Raw genomic sequence first — 22,009 nt, forward strand, 5'->3', positions numbered from 1 at the left:
CTCTGAGGCATTCACGAAGCAGGCGAACCATCCTTGAATCTGCAGAAACCGTCTAAAAAAAAAAAAAAAAAAACAAACAAACTAAAGCCTAGCTCTAGTTGGTCCACTCCTGTTACTGGCAGCTCCTAGAAAGGCCCTGCATTTGCTTTTAGCCTTTGGTAGGCAGAACCAGGACAGTCCCTATCCTTGGTCACCAACTCAAGGGATCACCAGTGTGCATTCTGTGGCTCCACAGAGAAGGAAGATGAGCCAGTGGAAGTAGAAATCAAAGCCCAGCCAGCTTTGGACCTCCAAACAGGAAAAGGTTGGAACTGAAAAGCAGGCCTTGGGTGAGTCTGCTTAGGAATGAGTTGAAGCCCAGCAAAGTGCCAACACTGAAAAGATCTCTGTCCGACCAAAAGGGGATCAAAAACTAGGGCCTGGCCAAGACCTGGAAATCCACTTCAGCTCCAGAGAGAAGACGAAGGGAAAAATCCTAAACTAGAGGCGTTAGTAGAAACCAAATCGCTGTAGTCCTAGGCGAAGGAGCAGAAGAAACCCAGCCTTCCCTAGCTCCCCCAATCCCCTGAGCTACCCCTGCTAGCGGCCTGCCTCTGGCCCCGCCTACCATGGCTTCGCCCCTCCCACCTACTCTCGCCAACCAGTTGCCGGGCTCTGCTGCTACGGCCACGTGGAGAGTAGTTTTCCTCCAGCCTCAGTCCCAGCGCCTTTCCTACCCACGCGCACATTTGTCTTTCCCAAACGAGGTTAACGTCTTGTCTCGCACAGCTGTGCCTCCTGAGCCCCTCCCCTGGAGACATTGTTCTCTGTGCCCCTCTTTGCTTCTGCTCTGTTATTCTTCCTTGATTCTCGTAGAGGAGCTTGGGAGTGCACTCCCTGCCCCTAAAAGGACTCCAAACCGTATCTCCGTTCTTCCAAGGTCTGAACTGGCATCTGCAGCAGGCTGGACAGAGCAGATAATGCTTAGACCTCAGGATGTCCCCGGCCAAACTGTCACCAGCTGGAGCTATCAGCCACTTCCGCCCTACCTTACCGAGTGCTTTAAACTAGGACGGGCAAGTCCTTTGGGGGTACAGGAAGAAGGACCGATTGGGGCCTACCCATCTTCCCTTCACTCAGGATTTGGAACCTAGTGCAGTGACAGATGTTGGCAAATATTACCCATCATCCAGTTTAGGTCCGGTTTCCTGCGACAGCTGCCTAAGGCATGCTGGGGCACTCTCCCACTTCCGTGCTGCTGGGTTGTTTCCCTTCATTCAGTGGGATACACATAGCTAGGAGCTAGCCCTATCCCATCTCCTCTTCCCCACCTCCCCAGATTCGCATCCCCCCCCCTTTTTTTTCATGCTCTCACAAACAACTTCCGGACACTTGTGTGGTTTTTCCTTCAGAGTTCACAACCGTCTGATTCTGTCTGCATTCCCTTCCTCACGGTAACTCTGTGGGGAAGGGGGACCCCAGTACAATGGGTTGCATTACTGGTTTAAGGGAAGGTGGAACCCTCCCCCCTTTTCACTGCCACAGAGTGAGCTGGAGGGTAGATGTTGATGAACAAGGGTGCAGGGGCCACCTTCTCCCTTTGTTCTGTTGTGAGGAGGTAGTTGGTTGTCCCAGCCTGAAAAAAAAAATCCTTTCTTTTTTCTTTCCTTCTTCCCCTTCTGTGTGTTAGAGGAATGCATATTTGACAGGTGCTTCTGCATCTGTCACAGATAACTGCCATTAACCTTAAGGCACATTTCCCCAGGTCTTTTTATTTTATTTTATTTTTTAAGATTTATTTATTTATTATATTTAAGTACACTGAAGCTGTCTTCAGACACTCCAGAAGAGGGAGTCAGATCTTGTTACTCATGGTTGTGAGCCACCATGTGGTTGCTGGGATTTGAACTCCGGACCTTCGGAAGAACAGTCAGGTGCTCTTACCTACTGAGCCATCTCACCGCCCTCTTTTTATTTTTTTAAATTTATTTTACATGTGTGAGTGTTTTATCTGCATGTATGTCTACGCATTGTGGGTGTAGTGCCCAAGGAGGTCAGAGGAGGACATCAGATCCTCTAGAACAGCAGTTACAGTCAGTTGTGGGTTGCCATCTTGGGTGATAGGAATTGAGTGCAGCTCCTCTGTGGGAGTTTTTAACTGCTGAGCCGTCTCTCCAGTCCTACCAGGCCCCTTTCAAGGCCAATACAATTCATATAGTTAACAGAAATGTACTTTAGATATACTTTTGCATTAGGTTTCTGCTGTTTTCCGTGGCTCTTTTTCCAGTACCACATCCTGTCTCTTGTGTTTCCTTTTTCTATTCTTTAAATATATCTATGCCCTAAGCTTATCAGTCCTCAGATTTCTAGAGATTTGAGTTTTATTTCTAGCTGAGTGGTCAGTCGTCACATCTTGCTTCATGCCCTTATCCCTCTGTGCTCCTCTTTCTGGAGAAGTTTCTGCCGTCTCTCTTAATTGTCCTTACTTTCGAGTTGTCAAGACAGCACCGGGGACCTGGGCCGGTCCCCCTCCTCACTGCCTTTTCTCATGTGCCTAGTGCCCTTCTTCCCATTCAGAGCCAGATCGTAAGGATCTTGTATTCTGTTTTTCTTCTCACTCCTTTCTCTTCACGTTCCCTCTCTCCCCGATGCCTCCTAGGAACCCTGTGCTCCAGGGTCCACATGGCTTACGTGTCAATCCCGTGGGTATGACATTCTCTTCTCCTTCCCTGCTGTCTTTTCTGCTCTCTGAGAGTGCCTCCCAACTCTCATCAGATCTGGGGACCCTGCGGGTCTGGTGCCCCAATATCTTGACCTCGCATTAGAAACATGGCCTTGACGTGAAAGAGCTCTCCCCACCAGTTCTTATCTCATCTCACTGGAGAAGGCCCTGCCCCCAAGGGCCCTGGAGGGGGTGGGGGGGTGTATGCAGTGGAGGGTTGTGCCTCCACTTTAGATGTGTGTCTACCTCTGTATCTGCTTCTCTCAGTAGTGAATGGCTTTTGGGACCTCCACATGGCTTGAGAAGCCCGTGGAGTCTACAAATTCTGGGTTTAAGCTAGTAATCTTCATGGCTTCAGTGGGCCAGTTTCTTTCCATCAATTCAGGAAGGCTCCACTGTAAACTTATGGAAAGTGTCTGTGGGAAAGGGGACACTCATGAAATACTAGGAGTAGCTGTGGACGAGGAGCAACCATCATCTCCTTTGACCATTTCTAACATTCCGTGGCTTGGCTAGGTCAGGTCTGTGGACTTGTGTTAAAGCAACTGTGATTATCCATTTTAGGCCAAGACTAATGTCTTCTGAGAAGCCAGAAGAGAGCTCCAAACCTCAAAAGGTAAGAACATAACAAAGTGAGTGAAGGTAGACCACAATGGGAGCCGCACAAATGGCATTTACCAGTCCACTGGCTTCCAAAATGTCATCAGCATAGGTCTGCTAGCTTCTGCACCAGGCTTGCAAACTTAGATATGTATAGGACCAAGTGATAACAAGCAGGTTCCTCTTCCCACCCCTCCTCTCCTCCTCCCCGCCTCCCCCCACAACCCCCGTATTAAGGGTGGAGCCCAGTCCTTGAGTAAGCTAGGCAAGGACAGTAGTATTGACTGAGAACGCCAGCCCTACTGTTTTGCTTTGCTTTGTTTTAATGTATTGTCTCACTGTATATCTCTAGCTGGCCTAGAACTCACTATGTAGAGCAGGCTGGCCTCCACCTCACACAGATCTGCCTGCCTCTGCCTTCAGAGTGCTGGGATTAAAGGCACACAGAGCTAGGGTTTCGTTAGAAACCCAGTCTGGCATCCTATCTGACTGCCCTGGCTCAGCACCCCACCCCCCCACCCCCCCACCCCCCCACCCCCCCGGTTCTGGCTGGGATTTCAGATGTGGTTTTCAGAGTCACACATTTGCTTGGCTTCTTTCAGAGTACAGAATGGGCCAAATGTCTCACACATGAACACATCAATTCACAGTCTGTTCATGGCCTATACTTAATTTTGTGTAGCAGAGCAGCAATAATGGTGAGGTGGATTTTATAAGTTGTTATCAAGCCAGCATTATCTGTTCAGTGCCCGGGACCAGGTAATGTAGAGATAATGCAAATTACATGTGCCTTGGAAGGAGGAAGCCTATTAAAGCTAGGGTGTGAAGGGTTCTGGATGCCAAGCTTAGGAATGAGAAGTGGAATGAGAAGTGGAATGAGTAGCCATGAGGTGTATCAGAGGGAGGCAAAGTCAGGACCACATGTGCCTCCTAGGAAGATTGACTGATAGAAGTGTTGAGAGTCGGATTGGAAAGGAAAGGCAGACTCCTGGTCTTGTGGAGGACTCACTGTGTGCTAGAGCCTGCCATAGGCCAGAATTTGGGGTAGGAGATGGCTATCAGGAAGAATGAAAATGAGGAGCATAAGAAGGGGCAGGAAGCAGAGGGAAGGGCTGAGGCCGTGCTGCCGTTCCTGGCTGGCCTTAGGGGTATACTAAGTGTCTTCTGGCTTGACAGAATTGTCAAGATTGATTCTTTGCAGGATTGGCAAGGATTGATTCTTTGCTTTGTTCCTTTTTGGACTCAAAGTGCCTGGTGCTCAGTAAACATGTGTGGATCGTGGGGGAGTTAGTGGACACTCATAAGAGTCCAAGAATGTTTGCCCCTTAGGTAGGGCTGAAGTCCATTAGAGAGTTCTAAGTTAGGTGGGAAGGTATACCCCTAAAATCCTAGCATGGGCAGTTTGAGGCAGGAGGGTCTCAAGGCCACCTTGGGTTGCCTCAATAAACAAAACAAACAAAAAAATTAAAAAACAAACAAAACAAAATAAAACAAAAAAATGAGCCTAGGTCCTCTAACATTGCTGACCCAAACAGCATCCATAAGAGGACAGTGGTTACCTCCCCATCACCACAAGAAGGACCTTAGACCTTTCTTCATCTTCGTAGAATGAAAGTATGTAAGAAATAGTAAAGAAACCTTATCACTTTGAGCAGTGAGCAACACTGTGCACTTAGCTGCTTAACAGATTCCCCTTGTATAAGATGTGCTGACACAACACAAATTTGGCTTCCGAGAACTGTTTCCTAGTATCTAGCTCTTGTGGTCATATTTGTCCCAGATGGCCCAACCAGGTGGATCCCAGAAGAAGGAAACTTCCAGATCTGTTCCAGTGACAAATTCCACCAGCCAGAGCAGTGAAATCAATGAACGAGCTCAGCAGTTTTCCGATATGCACCTGGCTGACCTACAGAAGGTGTTTGAGAAGGAGGCAGACAAGAATGGAGGTACAGCCATCCAAAGGCTGGTTTCTGTGACTCCTGCCTGGGTACCAGGGTTGCGTGGAGGACTCAGACCTGGTGCATTTTTACGTCTGGTGTCTTGTTTAAAACATACGTCTGGGTGAGTGGTGCAAGGATATTGAAGGCTATTTGGGAATCTAAACCTTTTTTTTTTTTTTTTTTAAGATACTCTTAGTTCAGATACCCAGGTCTACCATGCAACATCTTGGTGTGTCTCCTCTAAGCCTTGCCAGTCTGAAATCTGTTATCAATTTCTGTGTGACAGTAGCCCCATGGTCTTAGTGGCTTAATTCAACATGTGCTTATGACCTCCCAGTTTCCTTGAGTCTTGATCAAGTTCAGGGCTGAGCTGCCTTCCTGGTCAGGACCTCAAAAAGCTGCAGTTCCATAGTCAGCTGGGGCTATGGTGTCCTCTGGGCTTGACTGGGGAAGGACTTCCTTCTAAGCTTACATACATTGTTCCAGCATTCAGATCTTTGAAACTGTGGTATGGTGGCCTTTCATTTCTGTCTGGCTATTGCAAGGAGGTTGCCCTCAGCTCCTAGAAGCCATCCCACAGTGGCTGACTGTGTGGGATTGGCCAACATGGCAGCTGGCAAGGCTTTAGCCAAAAGTAGAGAAACACTCATACGAGTCACAATCTTATGGCCACGGGACTATAGGCAACGGTGTGATGCTCTGTTGTCTAAGAGCAAGTCAGAGGTCTTACCCTAAGGAGAAGGGGACCATAGGACGGTGTGAGCAACAGGACCTGCCCACCCTGGGGGTCTCGGTAAGCATCTCTAATCTTACTCTTCAGATACTAATTTGGAGTAGAACATCTGAGCCGAGGAAGCGTTTTACACCCAACTGGAGCAAATATTAGCTTAGCCTCCCTTACCCAGATGTGCTCTCAGAACGTGTCCGTAGTTGGGTGAAACCAGCTAAAATAAAAAGTGTGAGGTATCTCATGAAAGCAAGAAACAGCAATGAAGTGGGTTTGCATGCACACCACTGTGAAGTGGAAAAGCCCTAAGCTGGGGACTGTATGTTAGTTAGTACAGGCCTTTCTTTTTCACTTCCTTTTTATATCTGAAGGACTTGGCATGGTGACTCAGAGCCTCCTGGACAAGCCTTGCTAAGTCTAACGCAGCCATCCCTCTGTTTTGCTTATTTACATTGCAGGAGCTATAAATGATGTTTTGAAGGTACCCTCTGCACACCAGACCTTCTCCCTCCTGGCAGCTTGATTTCTGCCCTTTGGAATGATAATCCTGGAAGTCAAATAGGAGTAAAGGCATCTTCAGAGTTGAGTTGCTAGGCTGTGGATGTTAGAGTCTATCCCCTCCCTGTTCATTTGACTTTCACAGCTACACTATGGTGTTTGGGGGGGAGAGACCCAGAGAGAGGAGACAGAGAGAGACACAGAGAGATGGAAAGTGTATGTGCACATGGCAGGGCTGGAAGTTGACATCAGGATGTCTTCTGTTGCTTTTCACCTTATTTGTTTGAGATAGGGTCTCTTCACCAGATATGAGGTTTGTTGTTTTGGCAAGGCTGGTGGGCAGCAAGCCCCTAGGATCTGGCAGTCTATGTCCTGCCCAGGACTGGGTACCTGGCTTTGAACGTAGGTTCCTGGTATTGAACTCTTGCCCTCATTCTCTTCCTTGCAAGGCAAGTGCTTTACCCTGAGCTGGCTTCCCAGCCTGGGCTTTTTTTTTTTTTTTTTAAAGAAAAAAAAATATATCTGGCCATGGTGTTAGTTTGGGGAAGTACAATTCCCTCTGCATTGATGGACAGTTAGAAAATCAGAAAACCAGGCTGGCTTTTCTGTTTAGAAACCTTCAGCAAGGCTACTGAGGATGTTGTGGCACATCATTTCCCAGGCACCTGGAAACCAGTACTGGCAGTAGAGAGTGAGGCCACACCAGTGCCTTCCTGATCACCATGTGTCCTCCAAGCCAGGGAGTTCCTCTCCAAGGGGGTGGGAGGCCCTCCTTCCCCTCTCCTGAGGCTTTGCAAGTGCAGAGGCTGTCCTGCTTTACCTGTCTCCCCAGAAAGGCCTGCAGTGCTCATAAACTGCCCCTGTCCCCATCCAGGTATGGAAGAACCGTGGCACACCACCCTCAACACGTAAATCTCTTGGTCTCAGCCTTACATCCTTGAGATGGGCATTTCTCCCAGCAAGTCCATGTTGTTCAGGCTTTTCTTTTTCTTTTTCTTTTTTCTTTTGAGCCTCAGTCTAGTGTGACAGGGACAATGGCATGGTGGTGTGAAGCCCACAAGCTGTGGGGACAGATGCTGACCTTCCTATCTGTCACTTCCAACCTACTGGCTGTGTGACTGTGGGCAGGTGGCCTCAGTTTCCTCAGAGCCCGCCTTACGTTGCCAGCATTCATAGGGTGCAGAGAACAGAGCTGTCACTTCCTGATGCCCAGAGAAACACTTGGACCAGCGTTTGTTGAGTGAATGGAGGGATTCGTGTGTATTCCCTGAGGTCACGGTGGAGTGGGAGACATAGGAAAGTCAAACATCGGGGATGGCAGCCTCTCAGATGCTCTGTAGGAAGAAAAGCATCCGGGTAGAAAGAGTAACTTGAACTGCAGGGAGGGCCATCCATGCTGTGCAAAGTCCCTGTGGTGGGTACAGCGAGGTCCTTATGGCTGGAGCAGAGTATGGAGGGTGTGATAGAAGATGGTGCTTGCTGAGAGGAGCCAGATACTGTATGGCCTTCCAGCCATGGCAAGGGTTCCAGTATTTGAAGGGTTTTAGAAGTGATTTTTGAAGACAATAATTATATAAAAAAATAGATGGCGCCAATTGACATCTTTGCAAATAGATTTCCTTATAGCTATAGAAGCTGGCTCAGGGAGAAAGAATTTCATGCTTGTCTCACCTTCTTCCCTTTCCCCCATCTCTCCCTCTAGACAAAGGTTGTTGTTGTTGTTGTTGTTGTTGTTGTTATTATTGTTAATCTTTTTGAAACAGGGTCTCATGTAGCCCAGGCTGGCCTTGAACTTGTTGTGTAGCCCAGGTTAGCCTTAAATTCTAAACTTTCTGCCTCTGCCCCCACATGCTGGAGTTACAGGCATACACCATCATACCTGACTAAAAAGTTTTTGTTTTCATAAATTGCTTTTAAAAGATGTACGACTATGGAACAGCTCAGTGGTAGAGCACCTGCCAGCATGTTTGAGGCCCTAGGCTCAGATCCATGTCACCAAACTGCTCTCTATCTCTCTCCCTGTGCTCCTGATTTGCACCAGAGGCCTCTGTTCTGTGGAGAGATGTTGCTTTAGTCTGTATCCCTTGATCAGAAGTGGGGCCTGGTCTATTGAGAACCTCTGTCTGCCTTCCTTCCTACTCTGGGGTAAACATAGTGGCAGGTATTCATGAGGAATGACTGAGTGTAGGCAAATGAGACTGGAAAGATGATGGGATGTGATGGCAGAAGCATCAGGAATCAGCGGGCCTGTGCTAGGGTGGATGCTGGAGTCTTGAAGGAAGGGGTTGGGGGAGGGGCTGCCTCCTAAGGTGTCACACCTGTGGGGGAGTTCTCCCATCTGCCTCCTTTGAGGGGTCAAACTGCCAATCACAAGCATGTAGCAGTGAGTGTCTGAAATGCCTGCAGCCTGCGGCCTGTGAGGGTCATGCAACTAAGCACTGATGCTCTTCTCTCTCGAAGCCCTGAAAAAGGAAGGCTTCATCCGGATCATGAAGGGGGTGCTGAGCAGCATGTCGGAGGAGATGCTCGAGGTGCTGTTCTTGAAGGTGGACTCAGACTGCAATGGCTTTGTCACTTGGGTAAGGAGGGTGCCCTGCAGCCACAAGAAGCTGGGAGAGGCGAGAAAGTCTGGCCTGGTTCTCAGTGGGGCAAGCAGAAGCTTGAAGACGGGAGGCAGCATGTCACTGTGCACTCTGGGATCAGCTGGGGTGCTTGCCGGGAGGGAAGCTTGGTGTCTCTGAATGATCTTCCTTGAGAATTCTGTGAGGTGCGCTCACTGCCCCCACACTGAGACCTTCTCATCAAGCACTCCCACTGAGGTACAGTTAGCTCTCCTGTACTCCAGAGCCTTCCATTCAGTGTAGGGGATCTTTGTCAGTACCATGACAGATCGTGGCCCTTCCTTGTCACTCAGGGACAGGCAAGCTCATGGCTGTTGAAACCAGAACTGTCAGGTCTTCACAGCATAGTAATGATGCTACCCTTAAAGAACTCACAACCTTAAACAGAGCACATGGCATTACGCCTGTGGAAATGTGCCGAGCCTTGTTGGAGAGACTGAGGCAGGATGATGCTGAGGCATCTTTGTGCCTTCTCCATCGAAGAGTCACAGGGTCCAGAATGGGTAGCAGCTGGGAAACTGAGGCGCAGAGCCACTGGGAATGTTGTTTTCGTGATACAGAGCTGGCTACCAGCTGAGCCTGTGTTCAGACCCAGGGAGTGTGCCTCAAAGGTCCGTGGGATAACTGCCAGCGAACACCTCCTCGCGGTTTGGGTATAATCTTTGTCCATTTACACAATGATTCTTGTCACTTTGTGTTGAAGTGAGGGCTTTAGGAATGATAGGAAAGCATCATGCTGAGCTACATCATAGGCAGGCAAGCATTCTACTGCTGAGTTTCATTATTGTCTTCCCTCCCTCTGTCCCTCCTTTCCTCTGTCCCTTCCTTTCTCGTTGTGATGAGATGTTCTCCATGGTGGTCTCAAACTCTTGGGCTCAGGCGATCCTTCTGTCTTAGTCTTCTGAGTAGCTGGGACCAAGATGTGTCACTATCCCTGGTTCCTGCTTCTTGTCCTGTTTCTTGTCTTCTTCATGTATTTGCACCCTGGCCACATTTTAGTGAGGCTGGTCATTGGAGACCAGAGTTGCAGATATTTGTAGGGTAGATGTACCCACATAGCCGTGGACCCTTAACTTGGTCGTGGGCTTGGACAAATCAGACATGGTGGCTCAGTTGGAGTATTCTCTGTGTGAAGCAGAGGTGACCAGGAGCGTCCCAAGGACAGCCAGGTGGCGTGGTTGTGGGCGAGGGGTGCTTAGTGCTACACACCGCGCTTGCCACATTTGAGATTCAAGCATAGGCTGGTTGCTTGACTAGTTCCCCAGTGAGTGCTCAGAGGACGGCCTTCAGAGCCGCTTCGAGGGGGCTGTAGAGGGGACAAGGGAAGACAGTGTGTGCCGGGCTTGGGACCCTAAAGGCAAATGTTAAGACGACCACCAACCCGTCCTTCCCTTTGCTTTGTCTTTTGGAGACAGCAGAAGTATGTGGATTATATGATGCGTGAGTTCCAGGGCAAAGAGGAGATGAGGAAGAGCCAGTACCGCCTGCGCTTCCACCTTCCCATGACTGTCATCCCCCTGTAAGAGCCTCTTCCCTGGAGCTGGGGTGTGATGGAAAAGTGCTGGCACTAAGCCTGCAGGGCGCCCCCTCCTCAGGGCACGAGCCACCCTGCTGGCCCAACCAAGATCCTGGATGGCCTCTTGTCCCTTCAGCTTGCCCTTCACAATCTGTAGGTGGTCATGATGACAAAGGTAGGTGGCTTCACAGATGAGGGAGTCAAGGCTCAGAGAGGTCAGCCTGATGGCTTACCCAGGCTGACAGGCAGAAAGAGGCGGGGCTGTTGATGCTCTTCCCCACCTCTTCTGCACACCGTCCCATCTCTCTTGCTTCTCTCTTTGACTAGTGCCGAGTGAATCTGGCAGTTTCACCCTCAGAGGCACAGGCGGCTCACACATGTGCCGCTGGGATTCTCCTGCAAGGAAGCTACTGGTGGACTCCCTGGCCTGGCTGCGAGGGCCTTGTAAAGCCTTGTTGATCCTTAGGAGAGGTGGTGGTGGGAATTTCAATGGCCCTACCTATCTTGGCTCTGCCTGAGCTGCCACTCACTCCACTTGTGGCCCCTTTGCCCATGATGTCTCCCTGGAGCTTGGGCCTTGGAGGGCTTCCGTAGCTGATGTCCCACAAGAGAAGACTGGACATTTAAAATATTATTTAATATGAGTTTTACAGTTTGGGGGACCTTCCCAGGGAACTGAAAGTACTAGAACCTGTAAACCCCAAGTGTTTGTGTCCTGGGCTTGAGGAAGAGTAGAAAGTTATGGGAAAGTGGCTTATTTACTCTTTGAGAAGACATGTAGCCCAGGCTGGCCCCAACTCCATGTAGGTTGGACCTTTGATCCTCCTACCTCTGGTTTTTGAGTTCTTGGATTTTAGGTGTGTATCATGGGTACTAGCCAAGCACCCCTCCAACTGATCCAAACCCCCAGTGCCTCGGGGCAATTAGGGCAACGGAGGGAGGGGTTAGGCACAGTAACTGGAGTTGACTTAGCCAGCCCAGCCATCCCCGTCCCCCTCTGCGTCCTTGGCCATTCAGAAGTAAGGTTGTTGCTGAGAGTCAGGTCTGTAATCCCAACATCCAGGTGGTAGAGGCAGGAGGACCCCAAGGTTCAGGGTCCCCGCCACTACTGGATGAGTTGGAGACCAACCTGGTATATAAGGCACCGTGTTTTAGAAGAGTAAAAGAAAAAGAGCGCCCTCACCTGGGATTTTACAGCCCAAAGCAACTGCTTCTCAAACACCCTCAGCTGAAACTATTCAGCAGTCCAAAGCACCACGCTTTGGAATGGTGCGCCTCAACTTTCATCAACCTCTTCCCTTCTATGCTGTGGCCCTGCCTCCTCTAATACCCTAAGGACAAGGGCTGGTTTGTTGGCTTGCAGTGGGTCTTAACTTTCCTTTAATACAGGGCTCTTGATGGTGGGGTGACTCAAACCATAAACTTATTTTTGTTGCTACTTCAGAAGTGTAATTTTGCTACTGTTCTCTGTCATAATGTAAATATCTGATATGCGACCCCTAAGTGGGTCAAGGACCACAGGCTGAGAACCACTGGCTTAGAGCTTGCCCCACTGCAGGCAGGACTCTGGAACCACCCTGGGTTGGAACGCTAGCAGCCTGGGGTGTGTAGCTGGGGTGTCGACTCCTGCGGAGTACGGTTTGGTGAGCCATGTTTGCGGTCTGTCAGAGGGGGCTGTAGGTGGCTGTCCTCAGGAAGACACACCCAGGGCAGGCTACAGAGGAGTCAGATCTAGAGGTTGTCTTTGCCTCCGGCAGGTAGACTGGAGCTTTAGTGGAGAAGGAGGTTTAGTGGAGATCATAGAAGAGCAGCTTGTAAAAAAATCATGGTTGGGAGTTAATTGAGGAGTAGCCAATTAAATATGAATAATGAGAGTTTTCATAACTGTAATTTTGACATGAATAAATACTTGGCTTGACATACCTTCTCCTTCACTGGTCTTTCTGTTTCTTCAGATCTCAAGAATGTTTAAAATCTGCAACAACAACACCTAAAAAAAAAAATCTTGAGATGTTTCTTCCTTATGTCCTCTGATTCATTTCTATGACTTACAAACCCAGAGGCCTCTTGGATCTGATGGAGAAAGAAACCAGAACAGCAAAACAATGTTTAATTAATTAGTTTTATGAGAGGGCGTCTCTTAAAATCCAGCTCTCCATTACTGGACCTGCGCTGAGCACACCCCGGCACACCACCCCCTTTGATCCCTTCACTGTCCAGCAAGGAAGAGGCATAGTCACCACATGGATGGGGAGACAGACTTCCCTAAAATGCCGTTCCCAGGCCTGTGCTAGCTTCGTGGCTCACTTCTCTAATCCTCAGTCTTTGGTCCCGAAAGAAGGGTCAGAGTTGAAGTGATAGAGAAAGAGAGCTAGCTGAGAATATTGGCCTCCTTCAGAATAGAAAAGGAAGCCGACAACGGCGGGGGACAGGGCACCTATAGCTAGAAACACCGCCGGGCCCTGCCTTCTCTCAGTGGACCCGCAGGGAGAAATGAACTGGAGCTGAGTTTCACAGCGACCCAGGTTCCCCCTAAGCCTCAGGTCAGCTTAGGAAAATTTCAAACCTTGGGAAATGCCCTGGGGGGTGGGCTGAAAGTACTGAAAATAGAGGAGTGGGAGCCTTAATTGGGAGCCAGCTTGCTTTGCCAGCACCGGGGGCAGAAAAGCAAGGTAGCATTGCGGCTCACTGGCTGTGAAGGCCATAGGGAAACAGCCTGCGAGGCCAGGCCTGCCCAGGCTCAGTACCCTGGCCATGAAGAGCCGAGTGCATAAGGCCTAACGTCTCGTCGCCCCTTGGGTCATTCCTGCCTTGATCCTCTTCACCCCAGAGCAGGAGAGCGATGGCTAGAAAGTGTCACGTCTCAGGTGACTGTCACAGCTGTACCCTGGTGGCCATCTGTGGGCTGTTTTTCCTGTGAGAGAAACTTTGGGAACCTGACTGCTCATTTCTCAGGATCTGCTTTGAATTCCATCTCATCCCATATCATAGTTGGTTGGTTTGTTTTTGATGGAACCCAGGGCCTCACATAACAAGGCAAGCTACCACTGAGTCACACCTTAGTCTCCATTTAGGATATATTTTCTTGTGACTAGTCGAAGTCCATCTGGAGAAGGGACAGAGTTCCATGTCCCCTGGAGCCACCAACAGTTTCTTGGTGTTTGTGTGTGTGTGTGTGTGTATGTGTGAGTGTACACATGCACATGTGTAGCTGCCCCCCACTGGCCTCTGACCTACCTCTTCCGTGGCTCTCAGTTCATGCACATACTTCCCTTTTGAATCGTATCTGTGTGTTTCTTGCCATCTGCAGGCACCATGGGAGCGAGGTTGTAAAAGTGGCATTTTTAACCCAACGGTTCAAAAAGAAGGGGTGTTTCCTGACTGTCACCAAAGATGGGATCCTGCAGTTCTGGTCTGAGACCTTCTCAATGTTGGAATCCTTCCGGGTGAGTAGGACACTCCTGGGGGTGGTGGAGTGCCTCTACTGTGGCACCCTGAGTGGCCTTGTCCTGAGCAGCCAGACTGTGGAGTCATAGGGCTTGGGTCAAAATCGTGACTTAACCCCGGGGGGGGGGGGTTGGAGAGCTCACACTTGTCATCTGCTAAGCAGAGTCCAGCCTAGATGCCCACTAGGCACTCCCAAAACAGTTCATCCAAGGAGTGTGTCCCTGGGGTCCCCATATCTGTGAGCGTTATCCCCAGCCTCACTCATATTCACTGTCCCTAAGTCCTGCTGATTGAAACCTTTGTCTGGACCAGGCAGGAAGTCATGCTCATGGTATTTGGGCTCTGGGTGGTATTCAAACTCCCAGGGTTTGAATACCACCCACCAGCTGTGGGATGCTGGCCGAGATGTGTCTAATTCCTCATTTGCCCAGGGAGTCTTGGAGTAGTAGCCTCTCTTGGGGCTGTGGGGACACTTGATGATATGGGACATGGGTCATGCTTGAGCAGGTCGAGGCATTCAGTTTGTACAGAGGAATATGGGGAATACAGGCCAACACACTGTGGCTTCCTGCTGTCAGCTCATGACCTAGTGTAGTAAGGAATGGCCCATTCAGGCAAACCTGCTATGCACTTGATGCTGCCAGGCTAGTGGAGTATCCTGCAGCACATAAGGAAAGGCCTGCCTTCCGGGGGCCCCGGCAAGGCTTATGCAGGGCACTGTCAGTACAGTGAAGGGTTTCACACCTGAGTAGCCACACAGTGCTTTACACTTGGCAGCAGGGCTGGTCCTCGTGGGAGGAGAGACCTGGATGGAACTAAGGTCTGTGGAAGTTTCATTTCTCTCTATTTCTCTTATTTCTCTCTCTCTCTGTGTCTCTGTCTTTCTCTGTCTCTCTGTCTCTCTCTCTCTCTGTCCGTGTGTAGTGTTCCTGTGGTTTCTGGCATACCCTGCCTTCCTTTCCCCCACATGTGTATGGTTGGAGGGAGGCGTTACTAGCCCAGTCTCTTGGCAGTGGCTGCTATATAGTTTACCTCTGTGCCCCTAAGGAGGCTGAAGAGACAGAGGGAGTCTTCCTGGGAAGTCTTGAGAGTCCTGGAGATTCTTCCTGGAGGAGCTGGTTTGGGGTTAGATATTGGCAAGGGTGGGGCTCCCAGGTCCATTGGTGAATACCTGCTGGGGAATGCTCACTGTCAGGCACATGGAAGACTTTGGAGGTGGGCCTGGCCTTAAGACACTGGGATCATGAAAGTTAGGCCCATTTTACAGATGAGGGAACAGCCTGGAGGAGTATGGCCAAGGCCCTGTTTTTAGTGCTGAGATAAGGTTCCCTGCCAGGACTGTGCTTGCTCCAGGGTCTTATGGGGCAGGAAAGATCCCTGCCCACTGTGCAACCTTCCATGGCCTGAGCCTCCTCTGTTCTTCTGCCAGCTTTCCCAGACCAAGCTGTATGGCCACCAGCAGATGTGGGTTATCGACGTGGCCTATCTGCACAACATGAGCCTCATTGCAGTTGCCTCCACTGAGCTGAAGATAGGTGAGTGAGTACCCCGTGCTCTCCAGGCCTGCCCTTGGCTTCTAGCAGATGTGTTGGCTGAGCAGCCGTGAGCACGCATGGGAGTCCTCTGGGACTTGTTGGCTAGAGAGGCCTTAAAAAGGAGGCACTGGGTGCCAGTCGCTTGTGTTGGCGGCTGCTTCTATAGGCAAGTATGCTCCGTGCTGAGGAACTCACTCTGTAGACCAGGCTGGCCTCGAACTCAGAAATCCGCCTGCCTCTGCCTCCCAAGTTCTGGGATTAAAGGCATGCGCCACCACGCCCGGCTCGGTCTACAAGTTTTGAAGAGTTCAGATTTTAAGCCACAGCCCATGCAAGTCTCTCTCGGTTGATTCTACGCCTTGCTTCCTGCTGCCTCCAGCCCAGGCCACCCTCAGCTGTCACTGGAATAACACTGAAGCCTCCTCTTGCTTAGCACATTCCCTCTGGAAGTCCCTCTAGCTACAAATGGACTTTTGAAATGTCTCCCTGCAGACAATCTTTACGCCCCTCACCCCAACAAAGCACAGGACAGGGGAGGATCCTCGGTGTGGCCCAGGAGGGCGAGGCAGGTCTGGCCCCTGCTGTCTGTTGTTTTCCCGGACCTGACCCTTCCTCCTGTCACACTGAGGTTGCTGTGACCTTCTCTTGCCTCCTCTGATGGGTGCTGGGTCAGTGTGTATGCTCTGTCTTACCTCCCTACCTCGAGCTTCTGCTTTTCCTTTGAACCAACACAAGTGTTACTTCCTCCAGAGAGCCTTCCTTGACTACCAAGTCATGTGCCTCTTTTTTTTTTTTTTNGAACTCAGAAATCCGCCTGCCTCTGCCTCCCGAGTGCTGGGATTAAAGGCGTGCGCCACCACGCCCGGCCATGTGCCTCTTAAAAAAAAATCTGCACAAGATAAGGCCCTCTCCCTGCCACGCCCCCTCAGAGTGTGGTCTTTGTCAGCATGAGTGCTTGATGCCTGCCTTCTCCTCTATACTGGAGCTTGGCCGGTGGGGACTGCACCTGCCTCCCTCACATCCATATCTCTATGCCTGGTGCCACCTAGAAACTTAGTGGCAGTGGGTAAGTGGGTAGGCAGATACAGGGCCCAATTGATCACATGTTCCAGGTCATCGTGGAGAGGATACCCACAGCCCATGGTGCAGAGCTAAACAGAAGGATGGAGGGTGGATGAAACAGCCAGTGCCCAGGTTTCAACCCTGGTCCTGCCACTCAGTAGGGCTATGACTTTGAGCAGCTATTTACCTTTGAGGGCCTTAGTCTATCCAGAGGGAAAACAGGGCCCAATGCTCTGTATCTCTAGGGTGAGTGTGGGTCAGTGATTGGATGTGTGAAGTTGTTTGGCACACAGTAGCTTCTTTAATCGAGAGGATAGACTGTGACACATCCAGAAACAGCCAGTCATAGGCAAAGGCTTAAACAGTTAGAGCTTGCTGCTACCCATGATTCCTGGTGGCCTCTCCCTTTACCCTCAACCCTAAGGGCCTGGCCCCATCACTTCATGCCATCAAATTCTGCGGACCAAACAGATGTGGTCTGCTCAGGGCATTTGGTCAAGGCCAGAGGCAAGTGTGGAAGGACTCCAACATGGGCCTTGACTTATGTAGCTCATCCCAGCCAGTCCTGCTCTGTGTTCCACATCCCTTCTTGGGTGGTTAATCCCTCTAGGAAGCAGACACTTGAGGGCCTGTCATTCAAACATGGGAGGCTGCACCTCAGCCTCATTAGACTGACTGAACTGAGGCCAGGGCTGCCAGAAGGAACAAGACTTCCAAGGTAGGGGGGCTTTACCAGGAGCAGCTGTGTGTCAGGGCCCCATGGAAGGTTTTGGGAAGGATGTGTAAGACTCCTATGAGCCTTAGCTACCAGGACCCCCACCTCCCCACCCCCCGACTGAACAACCCAGAGCCAGGGATCGATGCAAAAGCAAGAGTTTATTGTTCCAGTGCACTGGGGTCATCCTGCACCCAAAGGAGAGGTGGTGAGCTCGGACAGCCCGTTTGGCCAGTTTTTATACAGTTGTCAGGGGTAGAATAGAGCAACAGCCACTAGGCACAATGTTTTTGGCAGAAAAATGTGACTTTTAAACTGATTAGTCCTTAGGGGATGAGGTGGCAAGGACTTCCCTTGTCCGTAGGTGGCCAATGGTTGGTCCACCCTGCGATTTTCCTGAGGAATGTAATCCAGGAAGGGAGGGGTGCCTACATACTCCATTGACCTCCTGTCCCTTCCAGGAAGGGAGGGGTCTGTATGCTCTGGGGTTTGGTGTGAATTTTCCAAATGCCCTGAGCTGACCTCTTCAAATGAAAATAATGTTTTCAGAAGATCAAAGTCTGGCAGGCTGGTACCAGGCAGTGAGAGATGGTGTGAGCCTACACAAAGCCACTCTATAATCTGTTCTTCCTATGTCCTATGTTCTACCCGAATGTCATGAACTTTCTTGGTCTCTGACCTGCTTGACGGAAGGGGGTTCCGACCTCTTGCCCTGATAAGGTGCGTTGAGTGATGTGGCGGAGATGTATCTGTTTCTATCTGCTCTGGATACCTGAAAGGACACACAGGCACACGCACACGCACACGCACGCACACACACACGCACACGCACACACACATGCACACGCACACACATGCACACACACATGCACACACACATGCACACGCACATGCACACAGTTGGACTAGTGGAGGCCTTAGGGACCAGAAGTTTCCTGCTATCCACATAAGCAGGGCTCGGCCCTTGTTCCTTTATTTGTGTATCACAGCCATGATCACTCAGCAGAGGAGAGTCCTGGGTTCTGTGTTAGATGCTGAGGATTCCACAGTTGCCACACAAACTTGCTCCCTGCCCTCACATAGCTCTCAGGCCAGGCCAGGTAGCTTCTGTATTCAAATAAATGAGAAATAAACTTGAGGTGGTGAGGGAGATTGACAGGCAGCCAGCCAGGTGGGAGAATGTCAGCAGGCCTCGCTGATGAGGGAGAGGCCATTCTAAGAAGGGGTCACGGAAGTGGTCTGGAAAGGTTCTGGGGGTTCAAGGTGGGCAGAGCAGGACCCGGAAGTGGAAGACATTGATGAGTCTACAGTGGTAAGAATCTGGCATCCTGAGAGCCTGGTGACTGGGCAGGGACTCCAGACCGGGTGGCATGGGCTGTGGAGGGTCTGAGCCTGTAGGACTTTACAGGCTGAGGTTTGCACTGGAGTTTTGGTCTGACTGCAGTAGGGATCGGAGGGTAGTTTGCAGTGGGATCTGGCTTGGTTAGCAGCTGTGCGTGGGTGTGCTGCCTTTATTGTTGTGGGGGCTGGGGTGGGGTAGGCTACAGAGCCGGAGAGATGGCAGGGAGTCCTGGGAGGTTGCTTGCCACCTCCAGGTACCTTCCGATCCTGGGACACGACTCTTGGCTCTGTATGTCCCTCTTCTCTCTTTCCCAGAGTTCTTTGACATCGGTGGCTACAAATGTATCCGTGCCTTCACCATTATTGATCTGGATAGCTGTGTCATGGTCATGGACTATTGGTAAGTCTCACAGGAGATGGGTACAGGATCTTGGCAGCCACCACGTCACTGGGAAGGGGGCTGGGACCCCAGGAAGGCACTAGGAGAGCTGGTTCTGAGCTCATCGCTGTACTGTTCCTATATTGTCCCTAGATGATTCTCTCCCTGGGGCTTGCAGTCACTCTACTCCTGAGTTATGCTTACTCACCCCTCCCCCGCCCCTATCTTATCCCATTAGCCACCAAGTGTTAGCAGAGGCTCACTCTGCTGCACTGAGGTCTCTGGGAAGTAAAAATGGTTGGAACAGAACCTGAATTTTGGTTCAGTGATGACTAGGGTATGCTTGGCCACTGGGGTTGAGACCCAGACCAAAGCTGGAAGTCTGTTAGAACTGCCCTTGTCCCTAAGGTGACAGGGCCTTGGCACAAGAGCCAGGGCAGAAGAGTTAATAACCTAAACGCCTCAAGCAGCTTGAAAAACTCCATGCAGGAAGATCTGATACACTGATGTTGTCAGTCCTGTCAGCGGGCAGTTAGGAGCAGGATGGTGAGTGGCAGGGGGTCAATGTGTCATTAGGACCTCCCAGGAGAGCTCCTGGCAAGGATGCCAGTGTGGTGAGGACCTTCTTCATGAGCTCAGGAAAACAGAGAAAAGGTCTGCAGACAAAAGTCTTCCTACCCCAGGCACTCAGTGGCCTGGCACAGTCTCCACTCTCTTGGGACGGCAGGCACTCAGTGGCCTGGCACAGTCTCCACTCTCTTGGGACGGCAGGTACTCAGTGGCCTGGCACAGTCTCCACTCTCTTGGGAAGGCAGGCACTCAGTGGCCTGGTACAGTCTCCACTCTCTTGGGAAGGCTGCTGTTTCTTGTTCTGATGAAAGGACAACCTTCTTCCACAGAGATCAGTCCCCTCTCTCCTTTAACATGCATGCTCTACCCTTATGTCTCCCCAGGACCGACTATCACAAAGCTGTGTTCTGCTATGGGGACACCAAGGGCAATGCCACCATCTTCATCTCTGACAACGTGGCTGGTGGGCTGTTCAACCCACAGATCCTTCCCCGGACCTCCAAATGGGGTCAGCTGAAAGGCGTGGGCGGAGGTCCAGGGAGTGGGTAGATGTGGGTACTAAGTTGGCCATGGTCTCTGAGGCATTTTTGCCCCCCTGTCCCTGCTTTGAATCTCTGGAAGGAGGGTTCCTTGGAGTTCGGGGGGGGGCTGCTACTGGGGTTAGGGGATAGACAGGAGAAGGCCAGAGGGTCTGAGCTGGGGGACAGTCTTGTGAGGGTGGAGCTTTTGCAGTTGAGGTTTGAAGGCTGTGGGTGGATCCTCCTCATCCTGTGAAAATGCAGTGCTAGGCTGGGACCCTGGGACATGCCTCCTGTCCTCTGAGCCCTAGCTGATGGCTGGGAGAGGGATTCTGCTCTACCTGGGTTTGAGCTATCTTTGAATGGGGGAAAGTAGGCTGGGAAGACCACAGGTGGGTGTGGTGGAGCCCGGGGGCCACCCGGCTTGGCAGCATGGTGAATAAGCAGTTGTCTGCTGAGCTCCTGGTATGTCATCACCACCCATGGGGACTGGTGACTTGTTACTGCCCATTAAGAGGTTGAGTGAGCTGAAGCTACTTGCACACACCCTGAGGCTGGGGAGTGGCGACTAAGGTCTGTTTCCAACCTGTGTGTTCAGAGTCTCTAGTTGTCATCACTTGCTGGGATGTTCCCTAAATTATCTAAGGAAGTGGTTCAGAAAGTGGTTCTTTGCCAAAGGGTACAAGGTCAACAGAGGTGATGGGCCCAGGACTGCCTTGGAGTCTCACAGGAACTGTATCACATCTGGGATGGAACCTAAGGTGTGGTGTTAGGATTCTAGTCACCCTAGAAGCCCCGGACCCAAACTGACCTCCCTTCCATTCAAGACACAAGACTAGCCTTTGCTGGGACTGCTAGCTAAGGAGGTCTCCAAGGATCCCCATACCTTGGCAAGGACCTTGTTTAAGCTTGTTTCTTGATGTTCAGTGTTAAGGAAAGGAAGATGCAAATACTAGTGCCATGGTTTTGTGTGTGTGTGTGTGTGTGTGTGTGTGTGCGTGTGTGTGCGTGTGCATGTGTGCATGCATGCATTAGATATTGAATCTAGAGCCTTCAATATGTCAGCCAGGCTTTGTAGCACTGAGCTACACTTCCAGCTAGCATTTTGTCCTTGTCCCATCAGCCCCTGGTGGCTGCCATGTCCCCATCATGTTTGTGCCACCCTGGGAACTAGCTTAGGGGTTGTGGTGGTCTCTTTGATGAGTGGTGAATGAACCAAGACACAAGATTAGGCTAGAGTGCTGGGTGAGACCCCTTCCCAGCCGCCTACTAATTGAAAGTCGGGAACAAACACGAAGACATGGTGAGATGTGAGAGGGATTGAACAGACGGCTGAGAAGGGTGGACCTACCTCTGTGTCGCCCGAAGCCAGTTGCTTAACCTTTCTGCTCCTCAGTCTCCTTAAATGGGTGCAGGGACAACTACACTGTACTGGCTAGCTTTGTGTCAACTTGACACAGCTGGAGTTATCACAGAGAAAGGAGCTTCAGTTGGGAAAATGCCTCCATGAGATCCAGCTGTAAGGCATTTTCTCAATTAGTGATCAAGGGGGGAGATTCCCTTGTGGGTGGTGCCATCTCTGGGCTGGTAGTCTTGGGTTCTATAAGAGAGTGGACTGAGAAAGCCAGTGGAAGCAAGCCAGTAAAGAACATCCCTCCATGGCTTCTGCATCAGCTCCTGCTCCCTGACCCGCTTGAGTTCCAGTCCTGCATCCTTTGGTGATCAACAGCAGTATGGAAATGTAAGCCAAATAAACCCTTTCCTCCCCAACTTGCTTCTTGGTCATGATGTTTGTGCAGGAATAGAAACCCTGACTAAGACATACACCTAACTTTTTGC

At 50.7% G+C, this 22,009-nt stretch overlaps 1 protein-coding gene across 1 annotated transcript in view; it reads left to right on the forward strand.

Moving 5' to 3' along the window:
- Positions 1-741: 741 nt before the first annotated feature.
- Positions 742-22,009, forward strand: part of Efcab8 (EF-hand calcium binding domain 8) — a 67,205-nt gene continuing 45,937 nt past the window's right edge. Inside the window, exons 1-11 of the mRNA XM_029537026.1 lie at positions 742-919; positions 1,392-1,433; positions 2,371-2,565; positions 3,266-3,317; positions 5,082-5,247; positions 8,927-9,045; positions 10,503-10,606; positions 13,914-14,049; positions 15,480-15,585; positions 19,019-19,103; positions 20,036-20,160. Coding sequence (XP_029392886.1) covers positions 2,528-2,565; positions 3,266-3,317; positions 5,082-5,247; positions 8,927-9,045; positions 10,503-10,606; positions 13,914-14,049; positions 15,480-15,585; positions 19,019-19,103; positions 20,036-20,160 — 931 coding nt within the window. The 5' untranslated portion in view covers positions 742-919; positions 1,392-1,433; positions 2,371-2,527. The remainder of the gene's footprint in view (positions 920-1,391; positions 1,434-2,370; positions 2,566-3,265; positions 3,318-5,081; positions 5,248-8,926; positions 9,046-10,502; positions 10,607-13,913; positions 14,050-15,479; positions 15,586-19,018; positions 19,104-20,035; positions 20,161-22,009) is intronic.

This window comes from Mus pahari, chromosome 3, assembly GCF_900095145.1.
Source record: "Mus pahari chromosome 3, PAHARI_EIJ_v1.1, whole genome shotgun sequence".
NCBI lineage: Eukaryota > Metazoa > Chordata > Mammalia > Rodentia > Muridae > Mus > Mus pahari.